The 20,700-nt window shown below is 39.3% G+C and overlaps 1 protein-coding gene across 7 annotated transcripts in view; it reads left to right on the forward strand.

The window, feature by feature from the left end:
• mast4 (microtubule associated serine/threonine kinase family member 4) overlaps positions 1–20,700 on the forward strand; it is an 87,072-nt gene that overhangs the window by 51,109 nt on the left and 15,263 nt on the right. For all 7 annotated transcript variants that reach the window (XM_060863623.1, XM_060863624.1, XM_060863625.1 and 4 more), the window contains 9 exons: positions 8,930–9,018; positions 14,164–14,233; positions 14,866–14,944; positions 16,255–16,409; positions 16,514–16,589; positions 16,676–16,885; positions 18,522–18,623; positions 19,247–19,379; positions 20,346–20,407. In XM_060863623.1, the coding sequence (XP_060719606.1) occupies positions 8,930–9,018; positions 14,164–14,233; positions 14,866–14,944; positions 16,255–16,409; positions 16,514–16,589; positions 16,676–16,885; positions 18,522–18,623; positions 19,247–19,379; positions 20,346–20,407 (976 nt within the window). The remainder of the gene's footprint in view (positions 1–8,929; positions 9,019–14,163; positions 14,234–14,865; positions 14,945–16,254; positions 16,410–16,513; positions 16,590–16,675; positions 16,886–18,521; positions 18,624–19,246; positions 19,380–20,345; positions 20,408–20,700) is intronic.

The raw sequence follows: 20,700 nt of genomic DNA on the forward strand, positions 1-20,700 counted from the left end.
TGTTTGACTTTAATTTAAATGGAATAAAGCGGGACTCGAATGGATTTCCTGCTTTCTCGCAAGATCAAACAATACTGCTTTTGATGGGTGGGTAAATTTTCAGCACAGACATTTGAAATGGTTGGAGATTCCATTGGTCATTAATAAATTAATAATCTGACTGCTTTGTGTCTGATTTATCAGACACCGAGGTGCTGAGTCGGTTTCTGCCCCAGAATCCCACACTCTTTAATAAAGACTGAAACGGAAGCCCATGACATCCACTCACCAATCAGTAGTAATTCCTCTCGTGTGTATCTGAACTGGCAAGAGAAATAAGCTGTTGAGCCATTTTATGTTCTAATTAATTCAGGATTGCGGTAAACATTTGACAAAGGTCTGTATCTTGTGAGAGCTCTTGAGTTTGTGTACATTTCAGTACTTCTGTGTACCTCGATTGATCAGCCGTGTGATATCACGAAATGAAGCTCGTCTCAGATGTATACGTACTCAAGGCCTCCTTTGATCAATAGCTATTGTAGGAGTCCAACCAGCAGCAATACGTAAAGAGGAAAGAAACCAAGGTTTCTGTACATTACTGCAACTGAAGAAGAATAAAATATGCCTGCAAACGCGAAGGCATAATAAATCAGTATGTCTGTAATATTTTGGGTGTTATATTCAAATTGTCATATAGCTAGTCCTTGTTTTAGGATAGCTACCAGGCAACAAAAAGATAAACAACACACAACAAGGGATAAGGGCAATGAACAATAAAAGCATCACTTTGTTTTACATTTATTTACATTTACATTTATGGTATTTGAGAGATGCCCTTATCCTGAGTGCCTTACATTTTTCTCAGTTACAGTATACAACTGAGCAGTTGAGTGTTAACAGCCTTGTTCAAGGGCCCAGCACTGGCTTTACAACCTTCTGATATATATAGTTTTGCCAAAGAAAAGCAAACTAATAAACATAATGTTGGGAATTGTACCAATATCTTTGAGAATCTTTTTTGTCGTATCTAGGGTTGGGAACCGAGAACCGGTTCTTATTCAGAACCGGTTCTGTTTTTTAACAGGAACCGTAACCGCACGGAATTTTCAAGTTTCGGTTCCAAACGCGGTTCCGATGCGATGACGGGCAAAGTGCTGGGAGCGGTCACTTTAAATAGCCATGTCTTACCTCATGTATATTAATTGTTTACACTGTTTACAGTCACGCAACCAAATTAACGCAGCTTACCACAGAAATCAGTCACTCGCGCTGCTGTGCTGAGGTACGCTTTGTGTTAAACATGTCTAAAAAAAAAAAAGTAGAAAGTGTGGATTCATTTCCAAAATTACAACAATGAAGCAAATCTACCCCCCGTCTGAGAGGGTCTTCTCCACAGCTGGAGATACAGTAAGCCAGGAAAGGTCTCGTCTTCTCCCAGAGAAAGCAGACATGTCAATGTTTCTTCAGAAAAATTGCTAACTGTTTTGCTAAGTTGTAATTCTGGATGTTAAATTTGATGTTGGATTTATTTAAATTTAAATTGATATTTACATTTACAGCATTATCCAGAGCGACGTACATAAGTGCTTAAATCTCTAACATTGAATACACTAATGCTGGATCACTAAGTTACATACTTAAGATACCATGAGTTTAAAACATTTGTTCAAAGTTACAATGAAAGTGTCAAAGGTTTTTTTATTTATTTATTTATTTTAAATGCAAAAGATAAGGAAACAAGTGCTAGTTGAAGTGTTTCCTGAATAAGTAGGTCTTTCAATATGTGAATTGAAATGCTCTGTTTAAAATATTTAAAGAGTGATTAATAAACACAAATGGAATTGTTTAAGTATTGTGCATTATTTTTCACATTTCTTTTATTATGAATCGGAATCAGAACCGGGAATCGTAAGGCAGAACTGGAACCGGAATCGGAACCGGAAAATTTCTTTTGATACCCAACCCTAGTCATATCGTCCAACTCTACCTCGGACTATCTACAGCTAAATGCAGCGATTACATTTTATTGCCAATCTTCACAGTAATTCACGGCATTATACAGAAGTAAAGTGGAGACTCTCTGATTCAGATCTCTGCGGGTGCCTTTAATTCATCCTCTCTTAATGGGGGCACAGAAACAGTGCTCTCCTATCTAGAGCACAGGCTGCTACATAGGACCCTTTGGGACATGGCAACCAAGAAGGAGATTAGGCCTGATGCTGGTGCTAAAATCAGCAAAGCTCGGTAGGAAAAGATAAAGAACCCGAGCTGCGGAATGGACTTTGGTCTGCGTGTTGGGTGACTGGCTACGTCATGATCTGTGTGTGGTGTCAAATGTCATCAATATTACCTGAATCTCTCTTGTAAATGCTCAGTGATTAGTTGGCCGTCTGTGAGATTTGAGATATGTACAGTAGCTGTTGCTAGAGTTTGATACATTTCAACACTATATGTGGAAAAGAGCATTTGGCTAATGCTTTTATCCAAAATGTATTACACCCAACCTGAAACCATGATGACTCATGAAGATGTCTTGCTTACTCGCCACAAGATGTACATTGTTCCTGCTGGAAATTGGTGACAGGTTGCAGCCATCAACATTCTGATGTTCGTAACCAGATAAGTATAGAATAGGTATCAGATCCTCTGATTTCTGACTCATGGAAAAACTTTAGTGCCCTGACTTTCAACCCATTAAACAGCTTTGGGATGAATTGGAATTCTAACTTTGTACCAGACCTTCTTGCCTGAAATCAATGCCTGACCTTGTTCATGCTCTTGTGGCTAAATGGGCAGGTCAATTCCCACAGCCACTTTAAAATTATCCATTGTGAAAGCCTTCCAGAAGAGTTGAGTTTATTAAAGTGACAAAAAGGGAATAAATCTGGAATGGCATGTTTATGAAGGATTAAAGGGTGTGTTTGTCAGGTGTTTATGGACTTTTGGCTATGATGTAAAATAGTGCTGGTTTTCTTCACCATTTCCAGAGAAGGTAGAGAGATAACAGGATTCGGACCTAAAGGTAACCATTGAGAAGCAATGAATTTCCATTTCAGACAAGCTTCAAAGCAGCAGCTTGATAGGCCGAGTAAAGCCAGATGGGGAATACTGATGATGCAGTCCTGCCCTGACTCATTCGCCACTCCTCCCCATCTCTTGTCTCCTCACTCCCAAGCAGGATGTGAAGTGCTAGATCCCTGTTACTTGAAATCAACTGTGTTTGAGCTGTGTGAGGAGGAAAAACAGCAAGCTCTTTGCTGTGGTATGGAAAGCAAATCCTTCTACTATTATTGGTGTTATCTTCTTTTTTGGAATGGCAAAACATTCAGTTTGAAGAACGGACCATCTGCTTCACAGCATACAGCTTCCTCAGCTAAGATAAGATGTGCCTGGACATGTGTCTGCGAGCGGTGGGGTTACGCTAAAAAAAGGCTAACAGGAATGCTAACAGTGGAGTGTTGACACGGTTCTTCACTCTGATTTCTGTGTGTCCAGCTCGATGTCCAGCTCAAGCTTCTTCTTGCCTCACCTTCTTAATGGATGCCATCTACAAAGGTTACAAAGGTAAATCAAGGGAATGGAGCTTGATGTTTGAGCACTATTTGTGTTCCATTTTATCTCTATGAGAGATATGAGGTACTATGAGGTATGAGATGCTTAAGTCCACACCCTGGGTCAGTTCTTGGATCATTTAACAGTCAATGTTGGATTGCCATTTGTTGGTTTTAGTAAAAATCTTAATCAGTCACAGCTTCTTGCTTTCAGGTACAAAAATAATTTAGTTGTTTTGATTTGATTTGTCAGTTGAGTTTAATGCTATCCACAAGATGCTCTGGAGGCTTGAAGATGCCGCTATCTAATGCAGTGGATTTTGAATTAATGTCACTGTTCAACCCTGTAAGTTGCTAGAAAACCTCGTTTTGCTTAAATCTCGAGTTCACGCTCGAAGCTTGGGTTCGTGTGAAGCTTTGGTTCACTTGATGTTTGGGGAAATGTCTGCGTGAAGCTTGAGCTCACTTGAAGCTTGGATTCACGTTACAGTAGTGTTAATTTCGTCACCTATTTTTAATTTAGTCTTAGTCTTAGTCTTGTGCCAAATGTCCTTGTTAGTTTTAGTCATATTTAGTCATTCACATATCTTTTTTTGTTAGTCAATTTTTCGTCGACTAAAAGTCTCGTCATTTTGGTCTAGTTTTAGTCAAAAAATTGTAGTCTTTTTTTAAAATAACACATTATTACTGAGATTATTACTTATAAACATTTCAGTAAAAAAAGTGTTTCACATCTTAAACATTGGTTAAATGTCATAATTACGTGACAAAATACACTTGTTGAATGGTTTTTGTTGAATGCAAATGTTAAACGTGTCTGGTTTTCAATTTTTGATTTAGGAGACACATTCACAAATGATTAACTTGTTCTGAAGAGTATTTTACTTTAACCAACACAATTTAAAAGCTGGGGCCCAACAGACTCCGACTGACAACTTAAGTTACAAAGGTTTTTAAAACTGTTTTGGTTGCCTTGTGTCTCATGTTTCTGTTTCAAATCAGAAATAAAATAAATATACTCAGAAAAACTGAAAAGAATAGGCCTAATTTACTGTGGGCCTAAAATACAACCTATTTACAGTCCGCAAATCACAAAAGTATCAGTGAGTAGTTGAGAACACTCGTTTAAACAGTGCATACACTCGAACTTGACTGCACATCACATTTTTTACTTTACTGATACTGCTTTTAATCGTAATGCAAAGACCGGTCATCGGGACATAAGCTGTCATGTACAATAAAAGAGCCTGCGCAGTGACAGGAAATATAATTTAACACAAAAAGCCTAGACCAGGGGTGGACTTGCGCTCAGGAGTTTTTTTTGAGCGGCGTGTGGACGAAATGTTTCTACACACACACTAAACAGCGCGAAGCCGCGAAGTCGTTGCGAATATTTTAAAGGCGTAACAGCTGATGAAAAAGCAGAGACAATTGTAGACGAAAATGAAGAGAGATTTTATCTTAGTTTTTATTTTATACAAAACATTTTCGTCTCGTCTTTTTTCGTCAACAATAATGCATGTTAATTTAGTCTTAGTCAGCGTTTTTGGACAACGGTGCAGTCTTGTCATGGTGTCGTCTTAGTCATGAAAAAAAAAAAGGTTGTTGACGAACATTTCGTTTCGTCTCGTCTCGTCTGACAAAATTAACACTAGATTCACGTGAATCTCAGGTTTACTTGATGCACGGGTTCATTGGAAACTCTGGGTTCTTGAAGTGTGGATTCACATGAAGCTGGAGTTTGCCTGAGAAAATTACAAACTACTGTGTCAAAAAGAACGAGAGGTCAAAATCTTTATTATTTTTTAATTATTAAAGACTCTAACACTCTACACCAATAAATTTGTCTTAAGTTAGAAAATGGCCTGAGGCATCAAAAAGACTTTGACGCACACATTATCTCTAGCTTGACTGAGAATTATAAAGGCTGACTGTTGCGGCTTTGTTTGAAAAGTTACTTGTGTTTAAAAGGGCGTCGATTAAATTAACTGGATTTATGAGGCCACAACAGACAGTCAGAATTATTGAATAGTACACGCTTATGTTTGTGACCAGCACAATGACAGGATTTGTGTTGCTGTTTGTTTTTTTTTTCTTTTTTCTGTAGACCGTTTAAATTGGGTTGAAGAATATAAACCAGGCTTTGTTCTATTGGTACAATATTGTATTCTTTGTTCAGCAAGCATGAGACATAGATAAATTATCTTCATTATTCATTATCAATAAACATTGCATTCAAAAGCATTTTTGTCTAGGATTTGGAGTGATATTATAATCTGTTTCCTGCTCTTTGGTGTTGACCCACTTGCCGACCAACATTCGGTTGGAAAGAAAAAATCCTGCGCATACACGTCTAGCTGCCATCTACATACAGTACAGAAAGAATGTGGCATCTTCTAAACTGCTTGAGATGATTCTATTATATAAGCTTGTGTTTAAATAATGGCATGGTGCTGATGTAAATCCTGTGGTGTGAACGATGCTTTCTTCTCCGGTCTGGAATCCAGGCGAATTCAGAATCCAGCGGATTTATGTAACACCTTCACTTCAGTTTGGTGTTTGATGCTCGTCTGCCTGCTTCGGCGATGACGATCACTGTAAGACAGTCGCCTTATTTTAGTATAGTAACACAACTCAGAAGCCATTCAAGAGAATTAAGAGAACAAAAAGCAGCCTGTGGTTATTACTGTGGTTCACCATCTTACGACTGTCATATGAAATGTTTTTTTACTGTCATTTTTTTTAAATAACGCTAGTGTTATATGTCACTACTAAGCTGTAGGAGGCATCTAGGATCAACCACTCGGGGCTGATGGAGTTTAATCTTCCTGCCTGACAAGGCTGTATAAATAGCTGTAGTACATCTGATCCTCTTTTGCTGAGCACCTGTGAACTACATTTTACATACCTACTGAAATGATGAATGTTTTTTATGCCGTTACTGGACTTTACAGCCTCTTCAGGATTGGCCTAATAACCGCTGAACTATTCTTTTTAGAATTATCGTTTTAAAGTAGCGTATATGTGTGTTTTTTTTTTTTTGTTTGTTTTTGTGCACAGCTCAGGTGTACAGTAAATGAATAATTAAGATGCCATGAAGATGCCATCCGTCAAATAAGAAATAAAACCCTTTGGGGAATGTCATATATCCTAAAGAAGAGTCAGAGCTCATTTTATTAAAACTGCTATTGTTAATTAAAGGGAATTTGCTCCTGTTTTGCTGTGTCCATGCTGATCAACGAACGTCTTCGTCATGTCTCACTCCACAGTGGTGGTTAATATGAAGCTCATATGAAAGTAGACACCCAAAGCTTTAAAAAGTTCTAATATTTTTATACATATTTCTATTTATTTCTAGAATACAAGGAGCAATATTAAAAAGTTCCAAAAAAAAAAAAAAGGTTTTTAATTTTCGACTTAAAAGTGTTGATCTCAAACCTATATCTGCTCTCTGTGACACCCCAAGTGCTTGTTCATAAGAGGGAAAAACACACGTCTCACACTGAAAGCCAACAGACTCATTTTAGATCAGACTTTTGGCACCGAACACCAGCGTACTGGTAAAAAAAGGGATTTTTTATTTTTTTTTTCATTTGTAAAAGAGATGATCACATGATCAATCTCCGCTGTGATTTGTTTGAGACTAGACGAAACTGTTGAAATATAACGCTACAGTAACAGTCCTATCTTTGTTCATCATTAACTAAGCTAGCATGCTGCTAGAAGTTTCCGGGTAGTACGTCATAGTGAAAAAAAAATCCCCTAACAAGTTTCACATCACACGTTCAATATTTCTAACCGGTTATATGACTTAGTCTCTGCATCTCTGTATTGTGAATGTGTTGGTATGATTAACTACAGAATCTTTATTTGATTTAATAAGTTACACAATTATTGATCCAGAGATCTGAATAAGTTGTTAAAGCGGTCGGTTCGTGCCCCAGCTTGTCCGTATGGAGGGCATTGTGGGACGATTAAAGCCAGTGAGCTAATAGGATCTGCATAATGACCTCTAATCGTTCTGCTGGTGAAGCGGTCAGTACCTGGTGCTCGCTGGGGCTGGAGGAATGGCAGCGTTCCGTCACTTTTAACTGAGTTTCGGTGTAAACGTCAGGACGAATGTGGACTAGCCTCGAGGATGTGTACATCATTACTTTGATGAACTATCTCAACAGGGCCAAGTGGTACAACTTGTGGAGAAAATCAAGACGACGGTATATTAGGTTTTTATTTTTCTCTTCTCATGATTGAAGCCTTGACATATTTAAGGTTGTTGGTTTTTATTTTTTTTTTTATTTTGGTCTATTTACAGGATTCTAAACATTGGCTGTTATGCGGTTTGTGGTTGTTTTGTGTGTAGATTTTGGGACTTGGATGAATTTTGAAGTTTCCAGGTATTAGTTAAGCCCTGTTTCTGCTCACTGACTGATTTTCCCATAATGATCGTAACTTTTCTTTCATATATATTCCTTTTTTATTTTTAATCACACACATACATTGTCAACAAGCGGATTTAACTTGTACTCGTTTGTTTTGTTGATTTGGGATGAATCCCATGGAGTCAGGAGCATAATGACTTCTTCATGATGAAAGAAACTTATATGCTCCACATTTATAGCATTTTTTAAACAGTCGAATTGATTAATTGTCACTTAAAGACAAAGCCACACAAGATTTGAAGTAAAATGATGTCTGGACCTGATGTGTAGGACCTGTGTGAAACAATGTGGCTGAGAAGAATGACTCGGATATCGAAAAAGCATCATTATGACAAAAATATCTTCACTACATAAAGTCAGTTAGGAAAACAATCTCAGGATATTATTAATCTTTTAGCATTACACCATCATTTATACAGTGTCTGTACATGAAGGCCATTAGGAAACAAAGAGAAAAGCAGCTTTCAGACTGGGAGAAGGTTTGGAGGTTTCAGACTGGGAGAAGGTTTGGAGGTTTAAGACTGGGAGAAGGTTTGGAGGTTTCAGACTGGGAGAAGGTTTGGAGGTTTCAGACTGGGAGAAGGTTTGGAGGTTTCAGACTGGGAGAAGGTTTGGAGTTTTCAGACTGGGAGAAGGTTTGGAGGTTTCAGACTGGGAGAAGGTTTGGAGGTTTCAGACTGGGAGAAGGTTTGGAGGTTTCAGACTGGGAGAAGGTTTGGAGGTTTCAGACTGGGAGAAGGTTTGGAGGTTTCAGACTGGGAGAAGGTTTGGAGGTTTCAGACTGGGAGAAGGTTTGGAGGTTTCAGACTGGGAGAAGGTTTGGAGGTTTCAGACTGGGAGAAGGTTTGGAGGTTTCAGCCGGAGAGATTTTGTGTTCGCTTTAAGAAAGACTTCCATGTTGAACACCTTTAAGGATCCTAGAACCTTTAACTAGCTACTTAGTGCTGTGTGTTGTTTCAGCTGCAGGACGGGGAACAGGAAGAGTCTTATAGGAAGCGGACAGTCATCGGGACTTCCTCGGCCCCACTCACCCTTTTCTTCACACACAGGTAATGCTCTCTCTCTCTTTCTCTCTCTCTCTCGCTCTCTATTTCTGTCATTATGGGTATTTCTTTGTGTGTATGTCTCTCTTTCTCTGTCTATCTCTTTATTTCTTTCGTTATTCCATGACACCTCACTGCTGCAGGGTTCGATCCTTACTCGACTGAATTCTGTCTGCATTGGTCTTCCTCCTTCGTCCCAGATGTATGCTAACTAATAGATTAGCAACGCTAAATTGCCCTGAGGTGTGAATAAGTTTGAGCATGTGTGCGAATGGACTAAGAGTGAACAGGCTCCAGATCCAGCGTGACCCTGAGGAGGATAAATACCTTATGGAAGATGAGCTATATATATATGTGTGTATATACAGTGAGGAAAATAAGTATTTGAACACCCTGCTATTTTGCAAGTTCTCCCACTTAGAAATCATTGGAGGGGTCTGAAATTGTCATCGTAGGTGCATGTCCACTGTGAGAGACATAATCTAAAAAAAAAAAACAATCCAGAAATCACAATGTATGATTTTTTTAACTATTTATTTGTATGATACAGCTGAAAATAAGTATTTGAACACCTGAGAAAATCAATGTTAATATTTGGTACAGTAGCCTTTGTTTGCAATTACAGAGGTCAAACGTTTCCTGTAGTTTTTCACCAGGTTTGCACACACTGCAGGAGGGATTTTGGCCCACTCCTCCACACAGATCTTCTCTAGATCAGTCAGATTTCTGGCCTGTCGCTGAGAAACACAGAGTTTGAGCTCCCTCCAAAGATTCTCTATTGGGTTTAGGTCTGAAGACTGGCTAGGCCACGCCAGAACCTTGATATGCTTCTTACAGAGCCACTCCTTGGTTATCCTGGCTGTGTGCTTCGGGTCATTTGTCATGTTGGAAGACCCAGCCTCGACCCATCTTCAATGCTCTAACTGAGGGAAGGAGGTTGTTCGCCAAAATCTCAGAATACATGGCCCCAGTCATCCTCTCCTTAATACAGTGAAGTCGCCCTGTCCCATGTGCAGAAAAACACCCCCAAAGCATGATGCTACCACCCCCATGCTTCACAGTACGGATGGTGTTCTTGGGATGGTACTCATCATTCTTCTTCCTCCAAACACGTTTAGTGGAATTATGACCAAAAAGTTCTATTTTGGTCTCATCTGACCACATGACGTTCTACCATGACTCCTCTGGATCATCCAAATGGTCATTGGCAAACTTAAGACGGGCCTGGACATGTGCTGGTTTAAGCAGGGGAACCTTCCGTGCCATGCATGATTTCAAACCATGACGTCTTAGTGTATTACCAACAGTAACCTTGTAAACGGTGGTCCCAGCTCTTTTCAGGTCATTGACCAGCTCCTCCCGTGTAGTTCTGGGCTGATTTCTCACCTTTCTTAGGATCATTGAGACCCCACGAGGTGAGATCTTGCATGGAGCCCCAGTCCGAGGGAGATTGACCTTCATGTTTAGCTTCTTCCATTTTCTAATGATTGCTCCAACAGTGGACCTTTTTTCACCAAGCTGCTTGGCAATTTCCCCGTAGCCCTTTCCAGCCTTGTGAAGGTGTACAATTTTGTCTCTAGTGTCTTTGGACAGCTCTTTGGTCTTGGCCATGTTAGTAGTTGGATTCTTACTGATTGTATGGAGTGGACAGGTGTCTTCATGCAGCTAACGACCTCAAACAGGTGCATCTAATTTAGGATAATAAATGGAGTGGAGGTGGACATTTTAAAGGCAGACTAACAGGTCTTTGAGGGTCAGAAATCTAGCTGATAGACATGTGTTCAAATACTTATTTGCAGCTGTATCATACAAATAAATAGTTAAACAATCATGTATTGTGATTTCTGAATTTTTTTTTTTTTAGATTATGTCTCTCACAGTGGACATGCACCTACGATGACAATTTCAGACCCCTCCATGATTGAGTGGGAGAACTTGCAAAATAGCAGGGTGTTCAAATACTTATTTTCCTCACTGTGTATATATATATATATATATATATATATATATATATACACACACATACATACATACATACATATATATATATATATATATATATATATATATATATATATATATATATATATATATATATATATATATGTATATATATATATATATGTATATATGTATGTATGTATGTGTGTGTATATATATATATATATATATACACACACATACATACATATATATATATATATATATATATATATATATATGTATGTATGTATGTATGTATGTGTGTGTGTATATATATATATATATATATATATATATATATATATATATATATATATATATATATTATATATATAAAAAGAATTTCTTGCTTGTATGTTGAGGAGCACACCGTCCAGGTCTTACTGCGTTGAGGGTGTTGACTGTAAGACATAATAATTTTTTTTAAGATTATCTTAAATGTTATCATTCTTTGATAATAATGACTTTTTATCAGTCTAATATTCCCATATTCAGTAATATGAAAATAATTACGCTAGACCGATCAGCTCAGCTTTTTGATTAAATTCAGGTCAAGCGTGTCATTCCAGTGTCACAGACGTCTGTCAAGCAAACTAACGACTTTCTTGCCTAATGAATGAAAGCTTTACTGAAGGATTTTCGGCTGTTAGCACAAACCCCGCTTTCACTCAGCCTCAGTTTGTCTTTGTTAATTAACTCTGAACCCCCTGTTTTAATCAGTGGTGCGAATGATGTGTGATTAATGTTGGTCAGAGGGCTGTAGCCATGATGTTCCTTCACTAGGGACACAGACACACACACACATACACACGTTTCTCTCTGACCGACCCTCATAGCCAGAAGCAGTGCACAGAAACAGTGGGGTTTGTGGATAACTAGCTTTTGCCCATATGTTTCTATTGCCTCTGGGGGGCCAAACTTCAGACCACACAGCAGGAGCCTGAGAGTCAAACCAGCTCCATATTTAACTCTATTTAACGATGGCAATGCTCTTGATGAAATACAGCATCCTCCTATAACACAAGTTGGAGGGTTTATCTTTAACCGAGAGCATGATGACCTACATGAGTGTGCAGAGCAGAAATAACGAGAGCACTTCACTTCTGCGAGCACTGAGCACACTTCTGAGTACAACATTACATGATGCCCCTGATTAATTCATGTAGGTAAGTATCAGTACTGAGAAGTACCAAACACTATTCTCCGTCTCTCACTAGTTTATCACAGCCGTTTATTTAGCACCACGAAGGCCATCTGCTTTCGATTGGTTCAAACGCTACATCAGCGTGATTCACTCAAAGCTTTTCCTAGATGTTCTTTCATGCTTTGTCCTGTTGTGTGTGCACTTACTAAATGGGTCCTCTGATTTGCTCCTGAATTTCTGACCGAATTGTTTTGGAACACTGGGTCTGGTGACGATTATTATTACTATGTAATTATCAGAGTGAACTCTGGCTGCACTCTAAAAGATAAATACAATAAATAAATTACAACCTGGTGTGATGTGTGTAGGTAAGTAATGAATCGTTGGCTTGATTATTTCTCTATAACAGCGTTTATACCACAGCAGCTCATTAAATTTATTAACGAGTGACACGTGACATGCTTTTAACCGTTTATAGTTGCATCGTGCACAATGTCCAAAAAAACAGTTCCTGTTTCTTTTTTCTTTTTTTTTTTGTTCCTGTTATTTTAAGTGTTTGTATTTGTCCCAAATGAACAAGTCTGAGGTGATTCAGGTGACTGTGGTGAGGAAAAACTCCCTTAGATGGAAGAGGAAGAAACCTTGAGAGGAACCAGTTTTAAAAGGGAACCTCATCCTCATTTGGGTGACACTGGAGGATGTGATTTATGAACTGTTTTATAAACACCAGAGAGTGTTATTATAAATAATGTCCTTTCTACAGTCAGATACAGTCTGACAAATGTGTATTGATTAGGAGGTTGTTGTCCTCAAAGACCACATGGAGTTGAAATCTCCTTATTGATCTCATGTCTGAGATCTTCATGAAGTGGAATCTATCTGGAGCTGGTACTGTACATCTCTAGTGCCCCTTTTCCACCAAAAAGAACCGGGTGCTGGTTCAGAGCTAGCGCTGGTGCTGGTTCAAATTTGGTTCCACTGGTGAACCTTCTAAGAACCGGTTTGTCTTTCCACCGACTAAAGAGCCATCACAGAGCCGAGTCTGACGTCACTGTATACGTGTCGCGTGTGCCAGCAACGTTAGCGCAGCAGCGGCAAACACAAACACATCAATGGCGGATGTTGCTTTACTGTTAATGCTCATGGCTTTGTGAACCTACATTAACACCCAAACGCGGCGAATCCAACGTGTACGTGCAGCTCCATGTAATCTGTATAAACGGAGGTTGTAATCGAGAAAGTACATAACGTTATTTTATCATTAACACAGAAAAAAGTTAGCCTTAGCATGTAGCTACTTACTATCATGTGTGCTGATAATGTATCATATCGCGGTAAAGTAAAAGTGTATTAAACAGTAGCCCCGCCCACAGCCCCTGACACAAGCAGTTCTTAAGTCTAGACCAGCAACGTTTTGGTGCTACTTAAGAACCACTTTTCCTGGTTCAGAACCGGTGCTTTGGCTGTCGAAAAAGAAAGAACTGGTTCTAAATTAGGCTCTGGCTCCGAACCAGCACTCAAACTGCCCCGGTAGAAAAGGGGCATAGATGCCTTAGGATCCTCACAGGGTTTGCCTCTTCTCATTGAAGGTCCAACCTCTTTATGACACAGAACACAAGTGGAGTTGCCACAAGCTCTGGATGCCCAGGGAACGTTGCTGGAACTATTCAGAGCTGATTCCTGTTGATTCCTGTCTCTCTTCTCCGTTCGTACAGAGTTCTTGTTTACATTTACGGCATTTGGTTTTGGTATTAATTTATACAACTGAGCAATTGAGGGGTTAAGGGCCTTGCTCAGTGGCCCAGCAGTGGCAGCTTGGTGGACTAGGGATTCAAACTCACAACCTTCCAATCAATAGGTCACCTTCAACACTAATCCACAGGAAACCCCAGCTTGTAATCCAAGTCCCATGGGATATAATCCATATTAAATGAAAAAAATAAATCATTTATTTTGTTTAATTTCTTGTATGATAGTTGGAAACAGTCTGTGTGTTAAGTTTCTTGTGTTTTTTTTTCCTTCAGGCACCAGTCCTCAGGACAGTCCTAGAAACTTCTCTCCCAGTGCCTCAGCCCACTTCTCCTTCGCTCGCAGGTAAAACATCCAGCACTGACAAGAAGTCTACATTTCTACAAACAGGATGTTGAAATAGAGCTAAAGGGCTCAATTTTATAGAAAGCTAGAACAAATTTTTTAATAAAATCAAATTTGTGTTACAAATTAAAGTATGTTATACCCTTTCTCACTGCTTATAATTCAGCCCCGGCTGCAGAGTAGACAGGTAAATAAAGGAGCGTGCTGTATGTTACGTTTGCCTTTCCCATTTGTTTCCCTCCGAGTACACTAATGAATTTCTCGGCTCCTAAACCGTCAGTATGTTTTCTCACAACTCACTTTTGTTGTTTTGTTCATCTGTTATTGCTATCAGCCTGGCAAAAGCGTTCTACAGGAAATAGCACACTAAATGCCGTTCTGTAAAAAACCCTCGCACTTGGCCAGAGCTGCTTTGTAATCAGCATTCATCCCCTCTCTCGCTCTCTCTCTCTCTCTCTCTCTCTCTCTCTCTCTCTCTCTCTCTCTCTCTCTGAGAATCAATGAGTCATTCAGCTTTTCCCTTCCCTCTGGTGTTTCACTCATCGACCGTGGTTTAACCCTGTTTGTTACGTGCTGCAGGTTTCATTCACTTAGCCCTAAGCCGTTATAGCGATGTCTGTGTTCTTGTGTAGGACCGACGGACGACGCTGGTCCCTGGCATCCCTCCCGTCATCCGGATATGGAACCAACACCCCTAGTTCCACTCTTTCTGTAAGCACTCCATACATTACAGTGAAATTTTTTTCATGCCTGGTATTTCTGAGCTGCTCTGAGTCACTGGGATAAACGTGTAATATTAATACTTATCGATAGCAGTCAGATCCCGGGGGCAGGGTTTGGGGAGAGAATGACCACATTCATTAAGCTTATTGATGCAGTTCTTGTGACGCACTGCATGCTTATTCATTTGTCCTCAGTAAGTGCCTGGTCTGGGTGATGTGATTTTAGTTATATATATATATATATATATATATATATATATATATATATATATATATATATATATATATATATATAATTTTATTTTTTTCTTTAATTTTGAGATTAAACAAGCAGGAATAAATCCTCAGATTTCAGAAAAGAGCAATATACAGAGAAAAAGAAATACAGATTCTCTTCCAAAATAGAGGGTTTTTTTTTCTACCTGTGAGGACTTCAACTACACAAATTTGACTTTAAGTTAGATTCAGACTCCAACTGAGTGCAAAGCAACGCGTGCTGTTTAGCGATAAATAACAGATGCTGCCGCTCTGACTAACATGGCTCCGAGCAGATTTGTTTCCTGGTAAATATGTGCCCGCTTCTTCGCCAGAAAACCCACTCGTTCACTCACTCACTGGCTGTGGCTGTGTTTACTGACACTGTTTCAGCACACACCCACCTGGGGATGAAATGGCAGACAATCTGGTTGAATCGTCCCAGCCAACCGGCGATGAGCTGATGAGATAGAGCCAACAAGCACAGCCAGAGAATAACGGGCACAGATGCCGTTTAGGCAAGACATTTAAGGGTGGACATGGGAGAATTTACCCAAATTAATGTGCAACTTTGCAAAACTGATGGAAATGGTCAGTTGAGCATCCAGTCAGCCTGCTCTGTATGTGTTTCTTTTCTTAACGTTTATTCAGTTCCAGCTTTTAAACTTTTTATTATTTCAAAAATACAGAAAACAATCACGAACCACGTCATTAAAATGACTAGAGCGTGTCGAGGGGGTTGCAAACTTTTGAGCTTTTTAATGACTGCAGATACCTCAACTGCAGATCTAGACTTAAGTCTTATAATATGAAGCTTGTATTGTTGTAAATAAATAAAGGAATTTTTTTGAAAGGGGTGAAAACATTTGCAGACTGTTGTACACATTTCCTGCAAAATCTCATCTTTCTGGTGATCACAGTAATATAACAGCCAGGTTATTATTATCATTCAAATATTAGCTGATAGAAATATCAATATAAATATATAAATGCTCGTTTGAACTTATTTATTACTTATTTAATGTACGTCCTTGTCATTTCTAGTCGTCCTGTTCATCACAGGAGAAGCTCCATCAGCTGCCCTTTCAGCCCACTGCCGATGAGCTCCACTTCCTGTCCAAACACTTCTGCACTGAGAGCATTGCCGGCGATGACCACCGCAGGGCCACGCCCATGCGCCCGCGCTCACGTAGCCTCAGGTACAACAAATGCTGTGTTTTAAATCTTGCTGTTTGTTTTTTTTTTTTTTTGCCCGTGTTTGAAATGGAACCACAATGCTGTTGTATCTTTCTGTGGATTTCAGCCCTGGAAGATCTCTATCGTGCTGCGATCATGAGATTATTATGATGAATCATGTGTACAAAGAACGCTTTCCTAAGGTAAGCAACAAACCCAGGTTTTGTGTTTAGAGCTTCATGAGTTTTGCAGTGTTTGTACTGAGCTGTCTGCTCTGTGTGTTGTTCAGGCCACAGCGCAGATGGAGGAGCGCATTCAGGAGATCATAAGCAGCAGCTCCCCGGAGAACGCGCTGCCTCTGGCGGATGGAGTGCTCAGCTTCGCCCATCACCAGATCATTGAACTGGCACGCGACTGCCTCGAGAAATCTCGCCTCGGCCTCATCACCTCTCGCTACTTCTGCGAGCTCACTGACAAACTCGAACGACTTTTTCAGGAGGTGAGGAGCTTTCAGGAGGTTTTCTTAGATATGGTTATATGTCATTGTGTTGTATTTTCCCTAATAATTCACACTCAGCTCATTAGAGGAAGTAGCTGTAAGCATTTTTGACAGCATTTTTTAACAGCCTTTCAGACAGAATAATTAGTGTTTTTATTTTTATCCTTTTTCAGTAAGATGGCCGGTTGTGTTTATATTTTTTTGTCTTATTAACTTGCTTAAAAGAGAGGATGGTGAGTTAATGACTGTTTACAGTTATATAGTTTGGAATGCATACTGATTCTGATCAATTTGCGGAAATTTCACAACATTAAACCTGTCTGTAAACAGATGGAGTAATGTTGGTTGTTGAACAGACGATCGGGGTTTCGAACCCCATCACTGCCAAGTTGCCACTGTTGGGCTCTCGAGCAAGGCCCTTAACCCTCTCTGCTCCAGGGTTGTATCTTGGCTCGCCCTGTGCTCTGACCCAATCTCCAAAGTTATGTGATAGATATGTGAAGAAAAAATTTCACTGTGCTGTAATGAATATGTGACAAAAATAAAGACTTCTGGGGCAGTCGTGGCTCAAGCGGTTAAGGCTCTGGGTTGTTGATCTGAGGATCAGGGTTCAAGCCCCAGCACTACCAAGCTTGTCCTTAATTGGCTTTAACCCTGCTCAGTATCATAGGGACCCTGTGCTTTGACACCAACCTGCGAAGAAAAGAACTTCACTGTGCTGGAATGTATATGTGGTGAAGATAAAAGCTTCTATGCCTGATTCATTTCATAATCATACGGTGTGTTTTGTAAATTTAGCAGTGGGAAAAATCATATATGTTGTTCCATGCAACTCTAAAACATGAAGTATTTAAAATATTTTAAAAAAATGCACTACAACGATTAATAATTTAGTATTACAACAAGAAAAAATATTTATAACGCCAGGAAAAATCATTTCTAAATGATTAAATTCACTATTCACTGACATTTTTATTCACAACTTGTTACCATAATTACTGACTTAATTTTAGTAACAATTGAAACAGGAATATAAATTAAAAGCATCAATACAACCTGTTATAATTATTGTGGCATTTTATTACCACCTTGTTACTGCTAACAGGTGTATGACAATGCCAAAATTAGCCTTTGCTAGTTAGCTAACTGTGGCTTAAAAACTTAACTGATACAGAAGAAGAAAATGTCGGTATGATGCCAGTAATTTTTGTCAAATTGTTATTAAACTATGATAAAGCCTGAGTGAAGTCTGTTTTGATGCAGGCTTGCAAGCAAAGCTAAAGACTGAGGTAACCAGCTAGCCACATTTACCTCAGGAGGATGTTTGTCTGGTTAAAAGTCACTCACATTTCTAGATATTTTTCTAATTTTTCGGGGGTATAGTCATGAAAAAGTGGTCAAAAGATCATTTTGTTTTATTTTGAGTCAAATATTTTTAATGATATGTAGCCTGTGGACAAATGCTATCTGTGTTAGCTAGCTTTGCTCTTCTAGATTTTCTTTTAGCCTGCTACTGTATATAAAATGCTATAAGACCAGTACAAAGGGACAGATGGAGAGGTTTGGATTGTGTGTGCGTGTGTTCGTGTATGTGGTCCCAAGTTGCCCATTGCTAATTGTGTTACCATGTGCACAGTCCACTGAGAGATCGGAGAGTGCTGAGGTGACTTTCATTAAGGAACTGGTGAAGAAGATCCTCATCGTCATCGCCAGACCTGCGCGCCTTCTGGAGTGTCTCGTAAGTTTGTTTATTTCGTTCCACAACACTTTTCCAGACATTTAGCCTCAAAAAAAGAGAACATATAACTTAACACTGAGAATCCTTGTGTCTGTGACAAGAGTGTGGATGCTACAAGCATCTGCACACATTTAAAACCATTTCCTAGGTGTACACTTTATTAGGGACACCTGTACTCCAGCTCAATTAGTGCAATTGTCTAATCAGTTGACCATGAGATGACGTAATGCAATTCATGAAAAATCAGCAGATTCAAGTCAAGATCATCAAACATCAGAACGGAGAAAAGTTCGATGACGCCGCCTCTGATTGTGCCATGACTATTGACTGATGGGCTGGTTTGAGTACTTTGGAAACAGACGATCTCGGGTTTTTCACACACAAGAGTGTTTACAAATAATGGTGCAAAAAAAAAAAAAAAAAGACAGTGCACAACTGGGTAGGTTTTCCTAATAAAGTGGTCAGTGTGTGTATTATTGGCCACTATACATTATTTAGCACAAATTAAGAAACGACAGGATTCGCCTCAGATTAGTGACCTTAGAGTAGAATTAGAGTAAAATTTGTTTATACAACGTATTATTTTTAAAGACAGAAAAATAAATTGTGAGGTGTGTTTACAGGAGTTTGACCCAGAGGAGTTCTATCACCTGCTGGAGGCAGCTGAGGGTCACGCCAAAGAGGGACAAGGCATCAAGTCCGACATTCCACGCTACATTATAAGCCAACTCGGCTTGACGCGAGACCCTTTGGAAGGTAAGATGGAATGAAATTTGGTAAATGCGAGCATTTGGTGTTTCTGCGTGATACTCTGGTTGTTGGTTGCTGTTCAGGTTTAAAAAGAACTTCTTTTCTCACTCACCAGTGAGATTCTTCTTAGCGCCAAAGAACGTCAATATATAAATTACGGAGATATTTTTGCTTAGAACATTCCAGAACGATCCTTCTGACACCACTATCTGCAAATAATCAAACAGGATTGTGTATAATGTTTGGAAGCCGTTAAGCGAAGTGAAAAAAAGAGCACCATATTGATGAAAGAAGATTAAACTAAAGACGTAATAAATCTCAAACGCCAATGAAAATCACGTTATTCCTTTAGCCTGCATTGAGTGTGTTCTCCATCTTTGAGGCAGACTCCCTTTAATGATCCTGTAATACCACATCCGAGATCGTCATTACCTCTAATTAGACCCACATGTACCGTAACCCACCATCTTTCTCTCCCTCCGTAAACCTGGAAGCTTCTCGGATCCCTCACCCAAATCTGGATCGCATCCAAATCCCTTCAAGCCTCTCTAATCCTCAAAGGTCTCCCAGCGCCATGCTTGTGAGGGTTTAAAGTGGAGAGGGGCAGCTGTTTTGATGTCTTTTCGCTGTGCTCAAGTCTCTTGTGGGACTCAAACCTAGCGTCTGGTTCATTACCTCCTGCTGTTTGCAGGTTAGCTGAGAATGAGCTTGCTGGGGTTTGTTTGGCTCTGCAGTTTCCCACAAATGTCTCCAGACACATGTTGAGATCCTTTTCTCTGGGTTTCGACTTGATTTAACCCATTTAGGAAATCACGAGTCAGCTCATCAGCTTTAGTTACTTCCAAACTTCGATCAAAAACAGACAGTGCTGAGCTAATCAACTTCATACTCTTCAAGGATTCGTTTTGGTTTTTTTTGTGTTTTTTTCTCATTCTGTGTTTTATTGCTTTCATTTCTTTTCTCATGTTGCAGAAATAGCCCAGTTAACCAGCTACGATAGTGGGATTGCAGAAACTCCTGACACTGATGATTCTGTGAGTGTTACATTTATTGTTGTTATTTATGAAATAGGTACTTAGCAAAAAAAGAAAGATAGAGATGGGTACAATGAAAATTTGGTCATGAATTTTTGAAAAAGTCAGATGGCAAGGGAATAAACATAGTACACACACACACATAATCACACACGTATATACACACACACACACACATAAACACACGTATACACATACACACATATAAACACACATATACACACATACAGTACACACACACACAAAACACATTTTCATTCATCTTCAATGACTGTCTTATTCTGATAAGTTAT

The sequence above is a fragment of the Tachysurus vachellii genome, chromosome 26 (assembly GCF_030014155.1).
Source record: "Tachysurus vachellii isolate PV-2020 chromosome 26, HZAU_Pvac_v1, whole genome shotgun sequence".
NCBI lineage: Eukaryota > Metazoa > Chordata > Actinopteri > Siluriformes > Bagridae > Tachysurus > Tachysurus vachellii.